General features: G+C 38.8%; 1 protein-coding gene across 1 annotated transcript in view; it reads right to left on the reverse strand.

Moving 5' to 3' along the window:
* Nucleotides 1–25,639, reverse strand: part of LOC113142728 (phospholipid-transporting ATPase ABCA1) — a 122,454-nt gene that overhangs the window by 40,434 nt on the left and 56,381 nt on the right. Inside the window, exons 26-36 of the mRNA XM_026327911.1 lie at nucleotides 24,426–24,474; nucleotides 23,887–23,973; nucleotides 23,681–23,713; nucleotides 22,901–23,040; nucleotides 19,443–19,570; nucleotides 15,345–15,443; nucleotides 14,981–15,170; nucleotides 7,875–7,969; nucleotides 7,144–7,249; nucleotides 3,878–3,952; nucleotides 1,920–2,089 (exon numbers count right to left, since the gene is read on the reverse strand). Coding sequence (XP_026183696.1) covers nucleotides 1,920–2,089; nucleotides 3,878–3,952; nucleotides 7,144–7,249; nucleotides 7,875–7,969; nucleotides 14,981–15,170; nucleotides 15,345–15,443; nucleotides 19,443–19,570; nucleotides 22,901–23,040; nucleotides 23,681–23,713; nucleotides 23,887–23,973; nucleotides 24,426–24,474 — 1,172 coding nt within the window. The remainder of the gene's footprint in view (nucleotides 1–1,919; nucleotides 2,090–3,877; nucleotides 3,953–7,143; nucleotides 7,250–7,874; nucleotides 7,970–14,980; nucleotides 15,171–15,344; nucleotides 15,444–19,442; nucleotides 19,571–22,900; nucleotides 23,041–23,680; nucleotides 23,714–23,886; nucleotides 23,974–24,425; nucleotides 24,475–25,639) is intronic.

Below are 25,639 nucleotides of genomic sequence, written 5' to 3' on the forward strand. Positions count from 1 at the left end.
AAGTGCTTTAATTTCAAGCCATTGCAGATGAAATGCAGAAAGCTCTTTGCGCCTGCATTCTCACACAAGTCTGTGGCTTCTGACACTGGCTTGTATTGAGATTTGTTGTAAAGCATATTGGAGGGAAATGCACCCACTTCAGGTTAGGTGGTGCAGTGAAACAATCGTGTTTAAGTGTTTTTCCATGAGCAACAAATTTATTTTTAAGGCTAAGACTCACTTAAATATCTGGTTGTTTTCACAGGATAGGAAACATGTTTGACAGCTCTGTTTGCCCTCTGTAATTCAGAAGCCATGAAGACAAGAGCACCACTTCTCACAAACTTCAGCAAGCAAATCAAGAAAGTGTTTACAACCAGACAGAAAGCTACCTAGAGTAAAACGACCAAAATAAAACGCGTGCACATTTTGATTTCTTATAGCAGGAAAACCACAATTATTACTAATAACATAATAGCTTTGTTACATTTAGATGTTCCAGTAAGCCTCTAATCCTTCATGCATGTAAGCACTTAAAACTGCATTTACCAATATTCTTGGTTACTCAGATTAGTCACAGAAAAAGCTGGAATCAACATCTACAATATAATCACCAATAAACAAGTCTTTCTGGGTTTGTCAGTGTGAGCAGCAGCTTTCATATTAAGCACTGCAATTTGATCTATTGTTCACATAAAACTTGTTGATACATGAAGCTTTAAGCAACCCAGATCCAGTGTGCTTGGTCATCTGTTCAAAGAATCTCTTCCCTTTTTCTCCATCAACCTCTGCAGCCTGTAAACTTCCCTCTGCACAGAGAAGCAGAGGCTCATCCTGAATCTACGATAGGCAGGCCATCGTAATTATCTCTGCTGCAGTCTCCCCCTCTAACTCAGGGCTGTCGTCAGCACCTGATCACTACATAAATAGCTGGCATGGACTGGAGCAGTGGCATAGTATGGAATAAAACCTCTACTTAATGGTGATTGGTAGCAGCCACTAAATTGCCTGTATAATGTCAGGAAGTGTGGGGATGGCACTGTACAGTAATTTGCTGCAGTGGGATGTATCCCTGTGGTTTTCCATCAAGTGTTGATTACAGCGCAGAGCCTGAATGACCAAAATGGTAAATATTGACAACAGATTATGTCGAAGAATACACACCAAAATCGCCTGTTCTAATCACAAAGCACAACAGTACACAGAGAACAGTTATATCGATACGGTATGAGCCAGTATGTTGTGATTTAGCATGTCATTAATCTCAGACTCTCCTGGGGCGCTGCTCTTTTGCTAGCCCTGGGATAAGTCATGAGAAAAAATGGTATATCCTCATAAGGAGCTCCCATGGGCCTCCAAATCTGCGCATACTCAAATACATCCCTCATCTATCTATCTGTCTTACACTTTCTATGGTATTGTCTCTTACTCATCTGTTCTTCCTTTGGGCTGTGTCTGTTTTTTTTCCTCTCACTTCATTGCTGTGTCCCTCTCACTCTACCTCATCTCTCAGTTTCCCAGTCGTCATCATCGGTCTCTCACAAGAGAAAATGCATTAGAGCAGCTAGAATGTTAAGGATGTGTTTGCAGATGTTATACAATGTAAACACCACTTCATATATGGTTAGATCATCAACACTGTGCACTTGCGTTATTGCTATGGATTGTGCACAGTGTTTCAGGCTGTCAGCTTTTTTTTATTTTGCAAAGGTTAGATTGCTTAATAACACTGTAGTTTACATTTCAGAGGTCCTGTTCCTGTCCTGCTTACTGACCAAAACAACTAGAAGGCAAAGAAAATGTAATCACAGCTAACAGCATGGAACTTTCAACTTGCACCATTGCTCCACAAATGCTGAAATGCAGGACCTGTATGGTCTGTGCTCCTGCTGTCTAACCCAGCTCTGGCCTTTAACCCCTTTTTCAGTCTTATAACTCACATGGCTACAAAGGCGAGCTGCTCCTTGGTGAGGTTGAGGGGGTGATTGGACACAGAGATGCCATATCTGCGGGGATCTTGTCCTGCTGGCAGATTTCCCCTCAGGATGGCGTTGTTGGCCACACTGAGGAAGGACACCATGCCATGCCATGCTTGGTTGTAGAACCACACCTGCCGAGAGGGACACAAACAGCGGCACTGAGAACAGCATGCAGAACCTGTTTCAGATGTCTCCTAGAAACTACATCTGTTAATGCCATGGAAAATTAATTGGCCATGGACAAGTATAGAAATGTTTAACGGGGGGGGGGGGGGGGGTTGTCTCTGGATCTGTTCTTGAGTGTGAACCAGTTGTAGATGAAATACTACCATTCAAATTTCTTTTTGAAATCATACTCAGAGAGTTGGACTTGCCCTGTCTTGTCTCACTGTTACCACTAATGAGTCACAACTTGTGTCATGCCACTTAACAAAAACAAACATCTCTGTGTGTTTATTTTGGCTTTGTTTGCAAGTAACCTAGCCTGAAGAGTGAAAACTGAACATACAAAACAACGATAGGCCACAATCTGTCTGCTGGTTGTGTTTTAAGAGAATTAATGTAGCTGCTGTGAAGACCTGAAGACACCACGAGAAGATACTGTCCCCATTCTGGGGATATGGGTCAAATCATCTCTCATACACATTTGGGGAAACATACTCTGCTGTAAGAATAAGCATCCGAGCTTAAAAAAACCTAACAGAAGATAAAAGTCTCACATAAACGCCAAATCCTGCTATGGTGTAAAAAAAAAAAAAAAAACACCTGCCTAAAAAAGAAAAACTTGTTGCACACTTTCTATTTAATGTTATTCTCCAAGTCTATGGCTTCTGGGGTGTAGAAGAAAAAAGAATGTATGAAAGAGAGTGGGAGTGAAAGACGACTCCCTGCTGATAGTGCAGCACTAATTAAGAGTGGATAGTGTTTGAGTGTCAGCCGAACCTAACACTGCATCACAGAGGAGGATACAGAGAAATCAGAGTACAGATACAGATGTGCATGCACACACATACTTCTATCTCCCTGACTGTTTGCAGCTCTTGCTGTATCACAGGCATTATTATATGCTATCATTCGATTTCGTTCAGCCTGTAGTTTTTGAAATGCCTGCAGCTAAAATATCTTCCGATGCATTCAATTTAACAGATAGTAAAAGAGCTCGTCTGCTTGCCTGCTAAATACATGAGGGTGATGCGGAGGGAGTAAAAAATATGGGATAAGATAAATGGCAAGCCACATTCACATTTTACTTCTGAACATCAACTTATTTTGGAGAAGCAAAATTCAATATGAGCCACACAAGTATGAGATATTTCTATGATACTGACTTTAACTCAGTGCACATGGACAGTAATCACTTAAATTGCATAATTACCTTTGAGACTGCTCTTTCACTCATTATAACAGAAGATATGTGAATGCACATTAGTCTTTGTTATTGCCCTTAGGGAGACTCAAAGTAGGGCTCACATTTTGACTTGAATACAAAAAATGCTTTTAGCTCTTGAGTTGCACTCAGTTTTGTGTGCTTTTTAACTGGTAAGAACATAGTTGTTGCGTTAATATTGGGACTATGACTTAACATCCCTTAGATTTTGCTAGAAGTGGTCCATGAATGAAAAAAAAAAACCCATTATGTAACAATAACGTGATAATGTAACATGCTAAGCCATTAGTCCGTGCCCTTCCTTTGCAGCAATTTAGTCACAGCCCAAGTTGCTGCTTCTCCTGAGACAAACAGCAAAGTTTAATGCAAAGAATGTTATGAATACAGTAGTTTCTACCTACACTATGTTCTGTTTCTCTGAATCACAGGCATTCCTCCCTAAAAATGCAAATGAACCTGACTAATTTCATCTCTCTGCTCATTAAACTTTATAATCTCAAAACAGTGCAAAGAACAACAATTAACAAAATACCTTTACATTGTCCCTGGTTCCCAGGTTTGTCAGCAGTGTCTCAGACTTCTGGAAGATCTGATCGGTCACATTATCCTAATGAAAATGAAGAAGAAATCGGAAAGAAATTAGTTAGAGATTTAATTGGAAACACTTGGAAAACCACTACTGCTCTTTGATATGGAAAACATGAAACGAGCAAGACAAGAATTAAGACTTCCAAGAGCATTTGAGTGTGCTGGGCCACTTGCTTAGACTTGGGGGAAAATGTTTTCCTGCTATTTCAGTTACTTTTCGTCTCTTGACAGCTCTGTTTTATTAAATCGTGTGAAATAATTAAAATCATGAAAAGACAGAGACAACATAAAACAAAGATTCACACATAGCAGAAGCTGCCTAATTACCTAATGTACTGTATCAATCAGTTTTCAGCAGTAAGACAGGAATCCTTCAAGTCTTTATTTAAGGACAGAAATAAAAATAACAGAAAACACATTTTCCAGAGACCGTCTGCTCAGTTTTGTGTTGAGGAGAGGAGATGAAAATGGCAGAGAGAGTAGACTGGACAGGTTGCATTAAAAATCTGCTCTGCTCCACTCATGTTTCATGTGAAATGAGCCTTGGGATGAAAGCTTGAGATGACAGGCATGCGATTTCCTAAGTGTCATGTTGATACCATGCTGTTCAGGCCAGCCATAAGAGTACTGAGCACATTACATGTGTGATATAAATGCAAATCGACCTCCTGTTGGACCCATCCTTCATCATTGGGCTATAGCATCGAAAAAGAAGAAAAGGGGGGAGAGTGGATGTGGCAGGGAGAGGGGAGAGGTCGCTGGTGGAAAAATGTTGGTGACAACTGGGTAGAAAGGTGTGGGGCACAAAAAAATAAGAGGAGAAAAATCAAGAAAGACATCCCAAGAATGCAAGAGTGTGCTCAGGTGCAAATGCTGGTCTGCACTGAAAGAGGAAGCGATGGAAGAAATGGAGGCAAAAGCTACCTCCAACTCATAATGTAGCTTCCTAGGGCTTTCTTAGGTTGTTTCTATCACACAATCATTCATTCAGCCAATTCTACACCACAGGGTGACAATCTCAGAGATCTGGAATGTATTTGGTTTTTTTTTACCTTTCCATAGACCCATGCCCCTTTGGCATAACAAAGTGTTTACACATCATTTCAGTAAGGCGGCATGCACTTGTCATCTTTTTCCATATCACGGTGTGAAAAAAAGAGGAATAGAAATGTCCCCATCTATTCTGAAAGGAGTATTTGTGTTTGTACCATCCCCTCTGTTCCATGTCATTACCTATTCATATAGCAGACAGAGAACAAGACTCCTACTCTTGTCGTAATGCTTCCTCCAGCAAAAGCAAAGGAATCTTTACCATAAATTGTGTTTTTCTTGAGCAGCAACAGGAAGCACCAGTAGGCGGCCTTCATGAGGATTAGATGTGGCTGAAACGAGATGAAGTGGGCCAGCAGCTGCCTGTGTCTAATCCCTGACAAACTCCTCCCTGCTCAAGGACAATGACAAGCCTGGTTTGGCCAGTGGACCTGCCCGTGCCACAGTTAACGACACAGCAATAAAGCCACTCGAGTGTAAGGTGTCTTTTTTGGCTAGTATTCTAAAGTGGCCTGCACAGTTTAGTGGTAAAATGGTTTGTTTGATGGTGCGCGTGTTTATTAAAACCTGGCAGAAAGGAGTTCCTGCTTTGTCAAATTAAATTAAAGGCTTATTTCTCTGAATAACTTCAATAATAATAAAAAAAACGGTCTGAGTGGGTTACACAACAGAAACAGCAGTGACAGTAACATCATCGACTTAACACAATCTGAGATACCTTTCTTGGCTCATTTATGCAATTTCCAGTTATAGTCAGCTTTTGCAACACAAAACATTATTTCTACCTGCTGGACAGAGGAAATGCAATTACACAGAAATTTCAAAGTCTATGTTCCAGTTTGTGCAGATGGCTGTGCAAAAACAATGCTACTTCCTGTTACCCTCTCACATCACAATCCAGCAGAGAGCCAAACATTTCCCAAAGACAGTGTAGCTTTTTAAAAGCAGGGTATGCTGAGCTGGGACAGCTAATGCCGGGCCATTAGAGTTACATCACCTCTGCTGCACGAATTAAAGTCACATTAGCGTTGCGATCCAGGGGACAGAGAAGGAAGCCAGGGTAAGGATAAGACCGGAGACGCCCGAGGGCAAAGTAATGTGCTGATCTTGAAGTAGTTTGAACGTCTTAAAATTTGAAATGTTAATGAGCCACTGTGTGTACGCAAGAGAGAGGCTGAGAGGTGCAAGGATACAAGGTGGGCACAGCAAGTTGATATGAATTTGAAGAAACACTGAGCTCAAGTGAAATGTGTATAAGAATTGAACTGAGATATTTGAAGAAGATAAAGTTCTATAAATGTAAAGGTATAAAAGCGTGGCAGGATGGTGTGTGTGCTCTTGTGCAGGAAAGATTCAGATTCCTTGATTTATTCAAAGCAATGCCCAGACAATCATAGCCAGTTGCCATGGACACTCCACAAAATGGATTTGCTTTTGCTTTCATTCTTCTTTCTCAAGCATTCAAGATTTCAGCGGGGCCCAAAGTCCACTACAAAAGCCATCACCTGTTTCCAAGATACAAAGCAAACTGAACAAAGAACGCCAGACTCCCATTAGGAGCCACACACTGACGAAATGACTGCCACACTGCAACCACAACAAACTAGCAAATTTAGAAACAGTTAATGTTGGACTTGGAAATACAACCAACCCAAATATATCAACGTCTTGGTGGTACTGCAGGAAAAGTCGTGATCAACGAGCTCACTAGGATTCATCGTGTGAGAACCATAAATTAACGTACAAAACAGTTGTCTGGAGAAGGTGGACCAAGAAGCATTACATTAGAGCATTAGAAGTTTAAAAAGTTCATGGAAATGTTGTATAATCTTATTTGAAAAATCAATATTTGACTAAAGTCTACATTATTTTTTTGATCTATTAAACTTAATAACCTTTTGTAGTGGATCCAGACACAGCACAAATTTATGGATCAGTGAGCAGGTTGTTTGCAGAGACATTCTTGTCCTTGGTTTTATACTTTTTGTTGCACATTAAAAAAAGAAGACATTAGCAGGTCGCTGTGTGTCTCTGGGATATTTTCCAAGCAACTTTTGACCTTGCACTACAATATACAATTCTTCCACTGCTAAAAGAAATTCTAATAATCCTGTGGTATCAATAGGCTTGACTCTCTGAATGTCAATATTTGTTACATACCTGGAATGAACTGAAGAGGACTTTTAGTTCGCTGAATGTGGCTTTGATTGCTGCCTCAGTCAGATGGACTTGGGAGTTAACTCCTCCGACAGAGATCCCTCCATATCTGGAGTGGTGGAAAAAACAAAGAAACAAAGGTTCAAGTGGAGGTAAGAGAATATGAGTAATGCCAAAGATACACACAGACACATTTTTACGCTTGCTCTGCACATTCAAATACACATGAGATATAAAACGAATAATATGGACATTTAAATAAACAAATGACTGAAGAGTCACTTGAACAAACACATTAACCAAATGCTATGAATTAATCATTTGTTTCATTGACAGTTTGCTCTAAATGTTTCATATAGTAAAATTACAGGTTAAGGGAAGTTTATCAAAGAGAGGTCCAGCAGGATTTGTCAAAGTATGACAACTGCATAAAATGCCGAGGCAGAAATAGCAGCTCAGTGTGCAGGATTTTGTCCTTTCATTCATTCTACTCTCTGCTGACCTTTTAAAAGTGGATGCACCAACATCACAACAGCAGCACAGGTAGTAATTTGGCTTTCTTTGTGCCACAAAGAAAAAAAAACACAAAAATCAGTGACCAGTGCTTTAGGCAAGTCTCTAAAGTGCAGCCAGATACATAAATGCACTGTGATTACCTGTTTCAAAAGCCTTGAGTGATGCAGCATATTCAAAACCCTCTAGTGAACACAGACATTCACACTGTCATGCATTACCTTGTTTTGCCCGAGTGTTCAAAAGTCTTGATCAAGAAGTCTGTCATGTTCCGCCCTGTTAAATCCAGCAGTGTGTCTGTTGTGTTCTGGATCCTCTGTTGAAAAGACAAAAATGAAAAAATAAAGTCACAGTTTGCTATTTGCTCTTTTTGTTTCACTGACCTTAGTATCCCGTTATTTTGAGTTGCTAAGTCAGAATATTATTTTGGCATAGGGGGTCGTTTTATTTCTCATCCCAAAGGCAGAAACGGGCTTCCATAGATTTTGACCAGCTCTACAGGAAAAATATATTTGGCTCATGAGCTGCTAAATGCTCCTGTATTCACCAGCTAGTCACTAACTCTGTTGGTGGTGCTGGGCCTTTTCACTGAAAACAGCACCCTGCTGTTGCTAAAATACTCCACACAGCTGAAGAAAACTGCACAGTTTATAATTTTATGTTTTGTTCTTGCTATAAGTGACACATTCTACATTGTACATGATCAAGTTCTTCAGTCTTAATGACAGACAATAGACAGACTTGATGTCAAACACTGAAGTCTAAAAGTCAAATCTAAATATGATGTTGGAATCTATTCAACACCTTTTCTTCTGGAAGAGAATAAATGTTTTGCACATGGCATTTAACTGTGCCTGTGTGAGTGCAGCACCAACAGCATAAAGGCTGATCACAGACACACTCCTGCAGGCTCAGCCACACATAAAAAAGAAACTAAGAAAAAAAAAAATGGTGACCAAGGTGATACTGTATCTGTTCACAACACCATGTAACATAGTTTCTCAACCCTTATCATAATAGTCAATTAAGCCTGGCTACGGGCAGCCTGGCTGAAATCTAGACCCCACCAAAGCCTCGTAAGCTGTGTCTAATGTCAAAGGACCCTAATTAGAAGCCCTTCTGTGGATAAATTGGTACATTCAAACATCCAATTAAGAAAGGGTGTGACACGCTGCCATGAATACACTCCGCAATGTGTAGACCAATGGTTCCTGACATATTCACACATACCAACACCAAGCTGCCCTGCTTATTTAGAGAGCTAATCACATGCTAATTAGCACTGTGATCTATGATAAAGTACAACTGAACATCCCCTCTCACCCTGGCTGCAATGCATTTTACCAGCGTGCACTCTGGTCAGACTGGCTATCTAGCCATGTTGTACAAACAGCTTGATGTCCAAGCCTTGGTTACACATGGAGCGCTGTTTAATCAGTCACCACTGTGTGTCAGCTGCCTTAGTACTTACTGTATGGGAATGGACGTCCAAGTATCAGGCAAACATTTTGCATCTGCCATTCCTGTGATACTTCAAAATAAGCTTCCTCAACAAAAATGAACATATTTTATATGTATTCAGTTTTGATCTTAATGTGACTTTAAATATATGATAGAAATTAAATGTTGGCAGGGAAATTAAAGCAACTCTGAACTGGGCAAAATCAGCCCTGTGTCTCTTCTTTTGAAAATGTAGCAGTTGTTTTACCATGCCATTAAAAAAAATCTTCTTTCTTCCAGTGCCCAGTCCTGTTTCCTGAGACAAGGTACATTTTCCAGACAGGATACTGTTTGTAAACACTTAGCCAAAGTGTTTTACAGTTTTACATGACAGTTCTGGTCCATGCATATAAAAGTAGCAGTAAAGGGAAGAGGACATAAAGATAAATTAAGGTTAAACAAGGAGGAGGTGAAGAGTGACGCGAGATAATGACGCTGCTAAAAAACAAAAACTTTAAGAAAAGAGAGAATAGTGTAGCATCTAAAGGATTGAAACATAAGTTCAAATTTGGAGAAGAGAGCTGACAGAAGAGGAGGAGGAGGAGAACTGGAATCATAAGGCAAGGGACAAACAGAAGGAGAAGGCAGAAGAAGAAGAGGACCCATCTGGCTTATGAATCAGAGATAAGGAGGACAAACGATACAGCAACCTTGGCTTATCTCTGAACAAACATGCTTCTCTTTAGAAAAGCCACAGGAACTCGGAAACAAACAAAACCAAAAATATAAGCTTTTACACTCTGCTGTGTGTACAATGAGTCTACACCCAAGCATGCAGTCAGTGTGGGTCTAATTATTTTGGCCTTGGTCCATAACTCCCTTCAAAAAGACTGAAATGGGGACGTTACGTGACTGTGCAATACCTGTGCCTGCATCTCTTGTTCATTACCTGGGAACAGCTTCAGTGTGTTTGGCATTCTGTACATGGCATCAGTTTACCAGCACACAGTGGTAGCTTGATAGCTGAGGAAGCAAATGGGGGTGAGGGAAATGTAACTACGGAGTAATCAAATCTGTTGAATGAGCTGGCATACTCAAGCACCGGAGAGATAAGACACTGTGCTGTGTTCATATTAATCTTGGGACTGTTTATATTGTGCTCTACCTCTGAGGAGAAATTTAAATTTTATCTAGTGCAAACAAAGAAAAGCAGAATCTTCTATAATTCGTACATTTTATGTCAAGGAGCGCAGTCACTCGTCCTCTGACTTGAAGTTCTGCAAGTGGGGGATCAGGTGTCATGCAAAATAATGTTTCTGCATGTGGAAATTCTTGAACTTATTATAACATGATGTCTTTCAGGAGCTGCTCTTCCGTTCAGTGAATCCAATATACAGAAACTACACCACAATCATTTTAAACTTTGCCAAACAAAACCATTAGATACTAGCTGGAGTACTATTTTCCCAACAAGCACTTATTAACCCAAACAAAAGGCTGCTCCAGATACTCTGTCCCAAATCACGACAGACTCAGTTACAGTGGTCCAAACACGAAGACAGAGTTTCATCCGGAGCCCTTTGGTTCTGTTTAGCCACAAAGGGAAACAGCTGCCTTGTCCACCATTTCCTTCACCTCACAAGTCAATGACCTTTCTCCTTTTGTTTTGCAGAATCTCTAGCCTGCTGCTGAGAGGTTGGCTGTGGACAGGTCATTTTACACTAAAATGGATCTGTGGGTGTTGGGAGTGAAAGTGACAAATCAACAAGGCCCAGCAGATAAAGGATGTGTCAGACTGTTTTTTTTACCAGGTTGTCCTGAAGCTTTTGTTGGCTAGATATGTTCACTATTAACAGCTGTTGTCATAGAGAAAACCTGCCCTCAAACTCAGTGTTTACAGATTCGTTCTGGTTTCACTGACGACTATGAATAAATGATGACATGAGATAGCAATGAAGCATCAGACCTGCTGGTCTGATATTCTGGCACTAAATTAAGGGGGTACAGAAAACATCTTCAGGATTTTCAAGCAGTACCAAATTATGGTTTTCTTTTCTAAAGGCAGAAGAAAGACTGAGGATTTCAAACTAGATCATGGTAGTTCCTGTGCCAAACTCTTTTCTTATACAAACAGGAAGCCAGTGGCCAACTTCAGCAGCTTGACAGATGAGGCCAAGGAGAGTAATTTGCAAGCAAGCTATAGTTAGGCCAGTCTCCAAAAGATAAAGACATTAATCGTAATGTGGTAAACGTGGCTTTATCAATTCTTCTCCACGCATAACATCCTATTCATCTATGAAGGTTAAATATCACCAGTGAACAAAAGTCAATACCTCAGAATTGATAATGGGCTTACCGTTGCCTGCCATTTCCATGGAAACAATGATTTCACACTACCTCCTGCGTCTCTGTCCACTTTTTTTTTCTCTCTCGTCTTTTCTGCAGTTTCTCAAGGGCATATTTGGAGTATGGGCAGGATAAAAGATAAAAAAAATAGCAGTGTGAAGCCGGTACACTGGGTCATGATTTATTCAATAGTGGAGGCTTTACAGGTCAAAGGGAATACATCCTTACAATGTGCTTCTGTGGGTGGTCTCTGCCTTCGACTTACAGTCTACAGGTATGCGATACTGCAATGAGAAAGTAGTTATACATACTAATATTCATCTACTTTCTCAATCTACAAAACTTATACTCACTTCAGACGCCATATTACACATTTTAGCACAGAATCAACACTCTCCCATGACGTTAGGCACTAATCTACATATCAAACTGTAAACTGTGCCATGACCCATAACAAGAAGGCAAAGAAGGTTGGATGTAGGGGGTTATAGGGCACCCTCATTCACTGCCATTTATAAAGAAACTAGACTAGTATGCTGGTAATGAAGGATCTTTTGCCATTACCGATAAAAGCTCTGATCAATCACAGTCTCTAAAAATTCTGTATTTTTCTAGCAAATGAACTGTTTTTCACAGTGGTATAACTCTTTCAGCATTGCAGATGATGAAATAAAATGCTACAAAAGTAGGGTAACTAAGTAAACAGTGTTGGATCATGCAAAAAGAAGGAATAGAGATAAGTGAATGGCACTGAAGTGCTCTCCTTGTCTACTGTAGCAGCTTCTGAGCCTGTATTTAAAGCTCCCTTAACCACAGAGAGGGGCAACTGTCAATAATCCGGCTGGATGTTAATAACTCAATGTCCTCAAGGTTGTTCCAATGCAAAAATGAGAGTCCAGTTAATATCCCTTCATGAGATTTTGACTGAAACAAAATAATTTGTTGTAAATAAAAGAGAAATGATGCAAGTGAACGTAACAAGATGTAGACATGAATTGCCCTTCGTAAATCAGTTTTCTAGTGAAGCTAAGGTGTACTAAATGTACTCAACACAAATAAACTAAACAAAAAAAAGATTAAGGTAAAGAAGCACCAAATAAATAAATAAATAAATAGAGCCTGAGAGTTTGAAATAGAAACAGCTGGAAGCAAGGAAAAAGTCCAAAAAAGTGCAAGAAAGACCTTGATGGCCAGGTGGGGGACCAGCAAAGATACAAAGACATATGTAGCACCTCAACAAATGAGGCAGTCCTTGAGAGTGCTGTCACAGGCTGGGACTGAACGTCAGGGTAAGGAAAAGGTTACACAGGGCACTTCTGTTGTTTGACTGTCTCAACAATCATCCTACGACATGATACTTGGACAGTTGCTCCCTTAACCTGGTAAAGCAGCCCTGGATGGCCTTGTCACAGAAAAGAGAACACAGCAACATAAGTTCAACGAGGCATTACAGATCTGTGGAGAGAGTAAAATGGCAAAGTGTGGTATATTGTACAGGGGGAGTATACGGGAGTGTGTCTCATTTGTCCTTCCAAGATGACAAAGTATGTCAAATAGTGAAAGAGGAAACACCACGGCAATTATGAGACAAAATGATTTTAGATATATCTGTGTGTAAGTATTTTCTGGTCCAGAATATTTCCTTTTAACGCTCCCTCACTTCTCTTAAGAACGGAGGCTGAAAGAAACTTCATAGCCACTTTGCAAATTGAACTTAAAATGACTTATAAAAACTTACACACATAAAAGAGCTGACACTTTTAAAAAGCTATAAGGCGTTTTCAACTACACTGAAGCATAACTTTAGAACTGTCTATTGTGTAATTAGATTCCCCCACATTTTTTTTTCTTTTTCAGTGAATGGCACATTAATTAGATGGTGTTTTGAAGAAGAATCCCAATTTGCTTAAAGTAACTTATTTTAAAACTATCCATTCATGCCTTTTAGTCACATTCCTTTATTTTAATATGTAGAGATAAAGTATGAAAACTTCAGTTCTCATGTGCAAAGTAAAGCTAAAGCTAACACTGATTTTATTGAATAATTTAGCAGTTCAGGCTAAAATGAGTGAAGACCTAAATAAACTGGCTGCATATATCTGCCATGCACACAATGCTTATATTAAAAGTATAAATAGATAATCATCTCATTAAGACATTAGCTGTGCAGCAGATGTGTTAGGCAGTGGAAGAGAGTGGGCAGCATTGATAAGGCTGTCTGCTCTTCATGTGCATGATAAAATAAAGAATAAAAAGAATATACTAAATGCAACATTTTTTCAGTGCATGCCTCCAGCACCACAGGCTACTTTACTGTGTAAAAATGAAGGTGACACTACAAAATTGCAAGTCAGCTAGCTTGTGAATGCAAGGCTGTGTTGCAGCTAACTCATGTATGAGACATCAGGACCTCCTCAGTCCTTTTGTCCTCCCATCTGGGGTAAACCACATCGAACTATTTCTCACCCTCCAACCAAGGGTACAGTGGGGTAAGGAATGAGACATTTAGAGATATTGAATTCAAGCCTTTTTAAATGCAGGCACATGTCACAAAGTCTAAGTAATCAGACAATGCCATCATAAAATAAATTTGACATTGAAGTCAAGGTCACAGCTTCTCTGTCTGTTCTCTGTCAAGCTTAGATTTGTCATTATTATTGGGATATAACAGTGCAAACGTTTTAGCTCAAAACAGGACACTGCTTTGATTCAGTCAGCATGTGGTGGCCGGTAGGCTGGGATGTGGGGTCTCTAATCGATCCTGGCCTAGATCAAGCCTCTTCAGGTCAGATACACATTCACCATAGCTGCATTTGGCCAGGTACATTGTTAAAGTAATGGCCTATAAAGGATTTGTATTGACTTATGGGGGATGACACACAAACCTCCTAGGACTTGTGATATGAGCAGAAAAGGTGAAGTGCTTTGCAAAGTCATTGCTGCTGGAGCTGCGTCTCCTAAAGGATGCTACAAGTGAAAGGCTGGGATACACCTGAAAGAGCAGAAGAGACACTACGGTTGTATTTTAGCTGAATTTTTAGCCGGTATGGGGAACAAGCCGAATGACTGGCAGTGGCCAATTCAATGTATTTTTACTGGAATCAATTTTTCAAACATGCATGCTATTTCACAAAAGGAAGGCAGCACAAAAGACTGATTTCCATTTTGCAATGCAATGCAAATTCCTAGTTGGTAAGTACCTTTACATTTTTCAAATCAAAATGATGCTGACTGGGACTTTCAGACTCCAAGCCAACAGCTTCCATGATAAGCATTTTTATTGTATTGTTGTGTCACCGATTTAGACTATTCAACGCTCTTCCTGCAGTATATCCTCCTTAACACACATAAGAAAGTGTGCAGTCTCACCAAACTGCATGCTGCACGGGCACTAGCAATGCCACTGGTTCACTGTTTTTCTTAGGGACCTCAGACAGATTGTGACAAAGTAGCTGATCAAACTGAAGATCTTCAAGTCAGATAAGAGGGGCTCCAGATACCTCCACACTAAAAGGCTCCATCTCTGGTTTAAAAGACTCACCTGAGGTGGAGGGAGACCTCCTGCTCCAGGTGGACAGTCAGGTAACATGACTGTCCGTTGAGGGGTGCTGCACTGACAGGAGGGCGAGGGGTTAGACATGCTCCAGTTCCCACTCAGAAAGATGTCTGTGACTGACTGATCAACAGGTGGAGTGAACCAATCAGAGCTACTCGAAGAGCATGGTAACTTCCTGTGGGGGGAAAAAAAAAGAATAAGGAAAATATTAGTATTTAATGTTAATTAAATCCTGACAAATTCAACTGTACCTGTGCAAACATATTGTTTATAAGAAGCATACGTGCACACAGTAGCAGTATTCTGCCTAGTTACATTAATTTTATTATTTTTTTACTCTAGCACTTACGGTATAGGATTGTCAATCATGCAGCGGGTTCCAAAGCCAGGGTTGTTCACCAAAGTTTCCACCACCTGAGACACCTCCATGTTAGCTGGTGTATCATTGCTGTAAATAGAAGAATGTAATCAATAGAAATACATGTTTGTACATTTGAGTGTGCAATAAAGTTCAAGCACAAGTGCAAAAGTAGGACAAACAAGTTACATGATGCAGAATTTGGCTACAACTGAAAACTACATGAAAAACAAGAAAAAGGTAAAACTGATGTTACGGGGTAACGTGAAATAACACTGGGTTTGGCTGATCAAAAGTGTTGTGGCACTGATTGTTTCAAAGAGAGCTTGAAATGGGCTTCTGCACTAGAGGACACCTCGTCTGATTTACACTGGAATTACCTGTCTAGACATTCAAAAGAAGAAACTTCATTCAAGAAACTACTAATCAGAGTCTTTAGTCTGTTAGGATCCACGGTATCATTCAAATGTATAATAGTGCACATAGATGGAGTCTAACAGCTGGACCAATATAAAGAATGATCTCTGCAACCATGAAAATATCCAAATGCTTAATATTTGCAACTAGACATCTATAGGGTTCTGTGCTGTGAGGAGCTTACACCCATAGAGAGGACTGAAACTTGACTTTATGATAAGATCAAAGACTGAGCTGTGAGTAACTCTTGAACTGTAAACTTCACTTGGAGGTAGCAGATTTATTTGATATATAAACGCTAACATTAAAAATTCAATCATTCATATATTACTAGCCAGAATAACAAGAATGAACTCATTTAAATCTGAGTAACAAAAAAAAAAATCAAAAATCTTTTATTGCATTTGGAATACAATAAAATGTCACTGGTTAGGATTTTACAGCCCTTCTAATCAATCTATTATCACTATCTAACTGCTTAAGTTTTTGCAAGTCATCTAATCTTTCTTCCACTTCTTAAGATAAGAATTTATCTTGGTAGAAAATGAAACGTTCACCAGGATATTGAATGTGGTGCATTTCAACTAAACTCTCGACAGCTATTCTGCCACTGGAGTTAGCTTAATCAAGACAGAGAAAATGACTTGGTTTACCAAACCCTCTCTTTCACTCAAAAGGCAAAAATGAATTCCCAAAGCATCACTGACTGAAAAGTGATGTACACTTATACTTGACTCCAGCTCTGCCCTGGTGTGTATTCTCCACTGATACAGTATGAGCCTATTCAGGGTTCTGTGTACAGTATGGGCTCTTCACAGCCTTTCATTATTATCTAAGTGTCCTGTACATATCTAAGCCCTGAGTCTCTGTTAAACAATCTTCCCATTCCAATTTCATTCTCATTACTAACCACACACACGCTGCCCTTTATCTTAAGGGTACTGTGGGAGTTAAAACAGTCTTTCATAAAGACCATCGTCATGGCTTTCTGCCAGCAGTGGCCACAGCCTGGCCAACCATTTGGATTAATACAGTGTTCATTGTCTCATTTAGAGGCGCCTCCATGAAGGTCATACTGTCATTTCCTTGGCCACCAGCAAGCGAACAATTGAAGTGGTCTGATTGTAAAAATGGATTATGTGCAGCCATCTGTTTTGCAATTAACAATGGCTGGGTTAACACGTTATTCAAGATAATAAAACTATTGGAGAGTTCCAAAATGAAGACTTGTGCATATACACAGAAACAGTGGAACTAATGAATAGTTCATCTAGTCTAAATGAAACATTGGAGAAGTAAGTGAAACAATAGATACAGATGGTGTCAGATGAAGGTAATTATACAGGAATACCAAAGAGAGTTTTCTTGCTCTATTATCTGGAGGGTAAATATTACCTACCACCTCTTCTGATATCTTATTCTAATTTCTAAAATCATACTAATTTAACTTAAAAAATAGGGGGTACACCTGTTTAGTTTCAACACAGACACAAATATATATTTGCTACACACTACTGAGCAAGGTCTAAAGCCCCCTGAAGTTCTCAATCAGATCAATCATCATCTTCAGTCACTGAAATGGATCCATTGGCATTTAGTCCATACAGAATATAGCACAATAAATAATCCCCTGAAACGAGATAATGACACACTACAGGCACATCATCACCATCAGGTATGATGTTTTAGTCACTCAAGCAAAGACAATGTTTAGTAAACAGCCAAAGTAAATGTCAGATTAACAATTAAACTTTAACACAAACAATTTCCAGGAATTGGGAATCCAAAAAGTGGATGTGAAATGGTCAGTTACCCCGATAGGTAAAGATTACATAAACCTGTGTATATCAAGCCAGGGTGCAGAGGAAAAATATTACCGCAGTATTATGTATAGGTCTTGACAGTCTTATGAAAAGAATGTCAAGGTTGTGTCACCACAGTGAAATTGTTTTTATGGACAGTAATTTTTATGGATGTCTTCTGCGGCGTTGCTACACAATATCTGGTTTCCTTGGGTGTCGGGTTGGTAGCAGTTGTTCTGGGCTTTTGGCAGTGGACACAGTGAGAACTGAAGGAGAAAGAGTTTGGATGTTTCTGTGCCTTGAAAAGAAACATGCAGTTGTTATTAATGTTTCAGCACCACGGACAGCACACCTAGTTTCAGTGTTTTAGCACCATGGACAGAGTGAGACACAAAAAGACTTGAGTTTTTATGTTTCAGTACTGTGGAAAGAGACAACAACTGAATTTAAATGATTCAGTTTCTTGAGGGTTAGCAAAAAGTGTGTCTAAATGAAAAATGACATTTGTTGGCATGAAGGGAGAGCAAAAGTCTGAGAGAAAAGCAGAAAATTGCACTTTTGAACTGATAGAAAAATTAGATTTTTTTTTTTTAAAGAACAAAAAGTACTAAAAAGAAATTCATTCAAGTTTCAGTTTCATAGGAGAAAACAGTCCTGCTTTTTTCAGCTACTTCTAAACAGAGAACTAGCCAAGGTAACAGCACCAGTGTCGTTGAAATGTGTGACATGTATTGGTAGGTATATGTAATAACTGCTCCAACAAAAGAAACAGCCTAAATATAAGAAAGAACTGAACAGTGAGTTAAGCAGTGATCACATTATGTGTTAACAATATAGTGGAATGATACTGTGTAGGTAAACCCAAATGTAGTACATTAACAAAATATTAAGGAAATATAAGTATTTTTCATTTGTAAATATTATGACTGAAGTATTTCACTATAAAACAAAGCAAAGCATTTCCCAGCATGGTAAAGAGAAGAATGAAATCATTTATCACAGTGTTTTTGCCTGGAATATGCAGTACCTATTAGATCCTGGATAAAACTGTATAAATATATTAACAAATACAAAAGATGCAGCATCTCACTGTGACCAAAAGCTGGTATTTTAATTTAAACAAATCAGTTTCATATGACATTAAAAGTTAATTGTGTCTTGACATATTCAAAGTGAATTTCTGCGAAGTGCTGGCAGGGGAAATGAAATACTTGCAGGTTGGATAAGCAACGACAGCTACATGTCACAAGAACAGAGTATGAATACAGTGTCAAGATTAGTCTGATGGGTTGGACAGATGCTGTAACCAGTGATGCATACTAGAATTTAAATAGTATTTTAACATTTTTGTTGTTAGGTCCACACTGACATTCACTGTGTGAAGAAGGTAACCCGTCTTATTTATTTGAATGGGGAACTGTGCTGATGCCATTGGGAAGGACAGGAGTGTGTGTGTGTGTGTGTGTGTGTGTGTGTGTGTTGCACTGTGTAGCAACACAACATAATGCCATCTAACATGCACAAACATCTCTTCCTCTTTGATTTTCTGTCACTGAAGTTTAACTTTCCCACAAGGTTACAGTCTATTGTTCATTTAACCAGCCACGTTTACTTCCATAATTAGTTCTTCAATTTATTCTCACTACCACTGCCTCTGAAACATCTTTACTAGAGAATTTTCACTGCTTCAGGATAACAGCAAGTGAGCATGTGCTCAGCACTGTAATTATTTTATCAGTTAGCATCGGAGTGGATATTAAACTTACGAGTAAATGTCACATTTTTGTCATGAAAACAGAAATTAAATGTGTTCTCAATTAGGTTAAAAAAAACAGTAATTCCACAAGACTGATATCCTACCGCCACGTACCTGAAAAAGGTGGTTTGAGGAAGACCATACATCCAGGGTTGTAGCTCCAGACTTGGATATTCAGAGAAAGGTGGGGTGATGAGCGAGAAGATCAGAGACAGGAACACAAAAACAGCAGGCAGGACCACCTGTGAGGAAGGTGACAAATTTAAAATCCAAATACCTCATTAAATGATCCCTTTCACTACGCAAGACTTTTATCCAGCTACACTGAAACCATTAAACTACCATGTTCCAGAAAAAAAAATACAAACGAAGAGATTTCAACAAATTCATGGGTCATAAAATAATTTCAATAAAGTCCTATTTCAGAGGAGTAGTTCAGAAACGAACACATTTTTGTGTTGTAGACCGATACAAACATTAACAAAACTTATTAAAAACAAAAATAGCTCAATGCCATGACATGCAATCTGCCACTGGGTTTTCTCGGGGAACTTAAACAAATCCAGAAATAAAAACCGAAACGCTCTGCCTCAGAGCTTCATTTTATCATGGAGCAGCAGCATGCAGCAGGATGTATGTCATTTTAATTGTGAATTTACACAGTTATGAGCAATGCAATTATTGCAGGCTTTCAAAAATGATAAAAAAGACGAGCATTATTTCTGTGGTGTTCATACAATTCTACATGGGTAAAACTAACACATGTTTATGTGTGTACGCTCAACAGAACACAATTCAATTCAAGATCAATTTCATCATTCCCCTCCCTGAGCCCCCTTACTGTCATTACGTGCTATGAAAAGACTGAGGCAATAAACAATAACACAGGACCACTGTGATAATGTGGGAACATTAATATGCTCCCCACCAATTTGTTTGGGCTCTTCTGTGAGCTTTATGAGTTTGATTAAACACTTCCAACACTGCCACCATCATCTGGTCACTATAATTAGTTTCTCGCTATTCTGTTGCCTTTTGTACGTGTGTGTGTTTTTTTAAACCAAATACTGCAATGCTTCCCCTGCCCCCCCCCCCCAATCCAATCCTATTTTCTCTGTCATGTTCTTCTCATTTCATTACACTGTTAGAGCTGACAAAAAGGTCAGTGGGAAAAATGCAAAACATCTTTAATGTTTAAGCACTTTTACATTTGGGAGCTCTCTGCAGCACAGGAGGACGTTTGCATACGCTTGTTTAATTGCAGGGCATGCAATTTGCCAATTCAAGATGCTACAATTAAAAATTTGAAATTTACTGCATGGTGCTAGGACCATGCAAATGTCCTCAGAGCAAAGATGAAGAGCAGCAAGAAGCCAGAGAAGCTTAATGGCAGACTGCAAAATAAGGAACAATTCTTTTTCTGTTACACCCTCTATCTTTTTCTCTCTCTCAACAGTAATTGCAGGTGACAGCTGGTACTTCTTCCATTGAGAGAGATCTGCAAAAAACGGGGAGAAGTCATTATGCTCACAAAGCCAAAGCACTCCCATGAACAATGCATGAGTTTATCGCATTTTCAAGTTTAGTGGGGATTTAAAGAAGAGGACAGGATTATATGCAAAATTGGTATAAACAACAAAACACAATTAAGATGTGTTTTATTTTCTGCAAAGCCAAATGGCTCATTACATTTAGTTTGTTTTTTCAACAAACATTTATGTCTATCCAATTTCATGTGTGAATTATACCGTTATTGCCATACCTTGAGTTAAAGTGGATAATGGCATCACTTTAGATATTTTTACTGATGTGTAAATGTAGTCTTTTCACAGCGTTCAGACAAAATATAATGTAGTCTATAAACCTATTGTCATTTTACATGGAAGCATCTTATCCACATTAGTAAACAAGAAAAATCTACATTAAATACTTAAACACAAAGTAGAATCATCCTAAAACTGTTGTAGGGACTCAGAAAGAGCAGACACCCTGAATTACAGAATGTAGAGCACCCTGCTTCTTTAAAACAAGGCTGCTAGCGCTGCAGTGATGTGCTGGAGTCAGTTCAGTGCGAAAACTTTACCTCATCCACCACAAGATAACGAATAACTGCTCCTCCCTGATTCTGACATTGCCAAGACTCACCTGTCCCCAACATTCATCCCCATAAATCACTCCTTTTGTGTTGCACGCCATAATTCCCTTTATATTCCCTAACTGCTTGTATTTGAGAAGATTACCTTACCACACAATCATATCTGCTGACAATGGGAGCTGTTGACATAATGGGGAAAAAACCCTTTAGCCAAATGAATAAAGAGAGAGAGGTACAGTAGGAGGTGCGCCCTTGCAGACAATGTGCACCCTTGTACATACATACTCACACATTTATCCTTCTATCCTTTGCTGCGTCCTCACTAAAGACGGACGTCCACGATTGACAGTGACTAATGGGGATAGGTACTGTAGCAAATTACAAGAAGAACCATACACCGCACAAAGGTGAACGACTGTCCTCCCTCGCTTTCTTCTCTTCCACACACACACACATACATTGTGGACCAGATGAGCTGCACTTCAGTCATTTTCTGTTCTGATTACTTCAGCATCATGACAGCTGCCAAAGTTGATGTCATTACATGATATTTACATACGCACCAAGAATCCTCATGAGTGGGTAAGCATGTGTCAACACAATTTAGTCAGAACAGACTTTTTACAACTTGGGACTAAAAATCATTTAAGTACCTTGGAAATTGCTACTTCCCAAAATTGGTTTTGACTTGTTTAAATTATAGCTGTTAATTGGTTTTGACTTTTGAAATTATGTTTATAAAGAACAAAATAATATAGACGTACATTTAATAGGCTAATAGCAGTCTGTCATCTTCATAATTGTTATGCAATCAAATGTAATACACAGCTAATGAAAACATGATTAGCAAACACTAAAATGAAGGAGAAAAAAAATCATGGGTGTCACAACAACCAGATGAAACTATATTATACAATAACTACAGACACCATAAACAACTTATCACACTCTACATATGAATATATTAACAGCATTTTGAGTACACTAAGCATAACTAAGTTGAAACCTCGTATGTGTGTGGCTTTTGGGCAGAAGAAACTCTGGTCATAGGTACTGAAACATTCCTGCTCAAATGTATCAAAAACCAAGAGAACAATCTCCACAGCGGAAATCAACACACATGCCATGTGTAGCTTTGTTCGTCCCCCAGGTATACTTTGGTGTAACACATGGCATCCGGTGGGAGGTAAAGACGATTATTGCATGTGTGCTCTCGGTGCTGCTCTTGACATTTTTCAAACTGTTCACTTTTTTACTGCCTTGAGTGTTGATTTTTTTTCCCACAACTTAAATCTCACAACTATTGACTCTATCAAGATGGATGACATGACTTTTCCCTCTATATCTGAAATTAGCTTACTCTATCATATATGCCATTAATAGATTTTGAAAGCCAACTTGTATTTTATACAATCCTACCTAGATCCCTCCTAGTATAACTCTTCAATTCATCAATATGACAGACTGAGGCCATTACCTGGGCAATGAGTCCCTTGCGGCTCCTCCGGGCGTGGTGGAAACGTTTGATAAAGAGTGCCAGGAACTGCCTCCTGATCAGCTCCCATCCAATGATGACCGTGGACCCCTTCCCACTGAAACTGGCATTTTTTCTGAAGTCTAAAGTGGAAATTGAAATAGCATACTATTTATCATCTATGCATATGTAAAATATCTGCTGAGTAGGCTTCTCAGCACGGCTACTAGACTGGTCAAATATAACTTTAGTGTTAAACATGCCAACTGCACTGGTTCATTCCAGTTTAGCTATAACTATTTTTTTAACATATCCTGAATCTGGAAATGCTACAGTATCTGGGTGTCACACGAGAGAAGGGAATTGATAAATAAAGGCTTTGTAGACATGCTTCTTTTCTGCCACACACCCTCCAAGAATACCTTTAGTGAAAAAAGAAGCAGTGTATCTTCACAGCAGTCATTAAGATAATAAAGTATATTATGATTGAAAACCATTTTCATGATGAAAGCCATTGTATGAAAGTGAATTTCTGTTCAAAGACAAAACAAAAGGTTAGATAAAGTTGTTTGGATGGAGGGAAACTCAGCTCAGAGAATTACTTGTGCTGCAGCTGGAGCTCTTGTTTATGTGGCCTTTTCAAAATGGCTACTGAGGTGAAACAGTCAAATTAAAGCCAAAGTAAATGAAGTTAATAACTGGAGAATAAGTGTGTGGAAAAAAACACTTGCTGGTATAATAAAGCCCTGACTGTCAGCAGTAAGGACAAAACACACCACCTACCTTCCACTTTATTGGTGAATCTCTCCTTTAATTCTGCATGAGAAACATAAAGGAACAAGACACTTCACTTTACTAGGTTTCTTTTTAAAGTAACACCCATAAATATTAGTGATCAGTTAAATCATGTATTGTTACATACATTCAGAAAGGCTTAATTGAGCTTCCTGCATTAAAAATAATTGTATGATACAGTTGGAGAGACTTGCCAGTTTTGTTAAGGACGCTGGAGATGCTGCTCCGCTTGGATTCGCGGGACTTTCTCTTCCAGTCTCTCACAAACAGCTCCTCTGTTGCTGTGGGAATACATATAAGATATGTTGTTTTGGCCTGACCCAATTCAGGGTTATAAATAACAATAAGAACAGCATCCTGCCCTTTTATTCCCTGTAAAAGCACAAGCCAGGTGTTTTAAGAATCAGATTTTAACATAAACATAAAAGTGAAGTTGTTTTTTGATGAATACAAACAGAAATGCTGGCAACAAAGTTGGTTGCAAACAAACAGCGACTGTATAAAAATCGAGACAATGGAATAATCGAAGCCAAACTGTGGCTCCAATAACTAAATATTAAAAAATAAAGTGATACAGACAGAGATGACAGGGATGTAATGACTTTCGTGTTTTTATACAGTTAAACAATGTTTTTATGTTTCTGTGGATGAAACTTGTTTTGCCCATGAGATGTTGTACATGAAACGGTTTGTTAAACTAACATGTTTGCATTCACACCTCTTGTTACCTTACTTTGTATTTCTGCATCCACACCAGTATCTTCTGCCACTTTCAGAAATATCTGTGCAAAGAGCAAATTATTTATTAGTATGCAGTTACAGTACACATCACAACACCATACAAGCATAGATTTGAAGGATTTTTGTTTTAGCCATGCCTGTTATGCTTCTGCTTAGAATCAAATCAGAAACATCCATCCTCAGGGACAATTACCTTTATTTGAGCTCCTGCCATCTGGCCTAAGAGAAGTGCCCTTTTCTTCATTTATGAATTCAGGCCATATGTCAAAATAAATAAATCTCCCTTTTCTCCATATCTGTGAGAAATTTCCCCGTGACTTTCCCTTATTTCATTCTGCTGCTGCGCTCTTTCAGCCCTCTAAGTCTCTGCAGACTTTAGAGGAAAGGCAACAAAATTTAAAATATATATTTTAATGTGATTTTATGGTGAAATCTTTCAGTCAACACTTAAAAATGATAATACTTAAAAATATAAGAACAAAAAGGCATTTATAACACTGACTAGAGTAAATTTTTTTTATATGACTAACCTCCATCTGTCAGCCCTTGCATATGAAAAATCACTGTGTATTTCAATTGAAGTGTAGTTGGACTTCAAAAGAAAACATGGATGAGTGAAAGATCCTTGTCGTGTCTGAATTTTGGAAATTCAAAAGGAATTATTCAGATTGCCTGCAGGCCATGAGTGTATGATTCATATCAGAGGTACATGAAAAGCATTAGCCAACAGTCACTCCATTTTATGATTCAAGACTTGTCTGCATGCCAAACATACAACTTGAGTCATTTATTTAGATGAAATGAGACCATGTACTTTATGTGTAATGATAACAATGATGATATGACTACCATTACTACTAGTGCACCGGGTCATTGCTCATGAGAAGAATTTAGCTTGACATATCAGCAGAAACATCCTGGTGAAAGCTGGACAACTGCAAATAAATTGCTATGAAATAATTTGTCTCCATTTCCTTGACAGCAGTTTCTTTCAAAATGTCAACTTTTCTTGGAAAATCACACTTAGTTCATTTTGTGACAATTCACTTTTAGCTGAACCAACTGATGATTAGTGGTTTATGTATCTGAACAGGTAGGATGACTTTAGTTATCTTCAGTTTTTCTGAAGAAGTTAAGAGCAGGAAACATGGTTTTCTTTTGTGGATTTTCAGGCATACAAATGCTGTTTTTAAATTTCAAATTGGC

The sequence above is a fragment of the Mastacembelus armatus genome, chromosome 18 (genome assembly GCF_900324485.2).
Source record: "Mastacembelus armatus chromosome 18, fMasArm1.2, whole genome shotgun sequence".
NCBI classification, from domain to species: domain Eukaryota; kingdom Metazoa; phylum Chordata; class Actinopteri; order Synbranchiformes; family Mastacembelidae; genus Mastacembelus; species Mastacembelus armatus.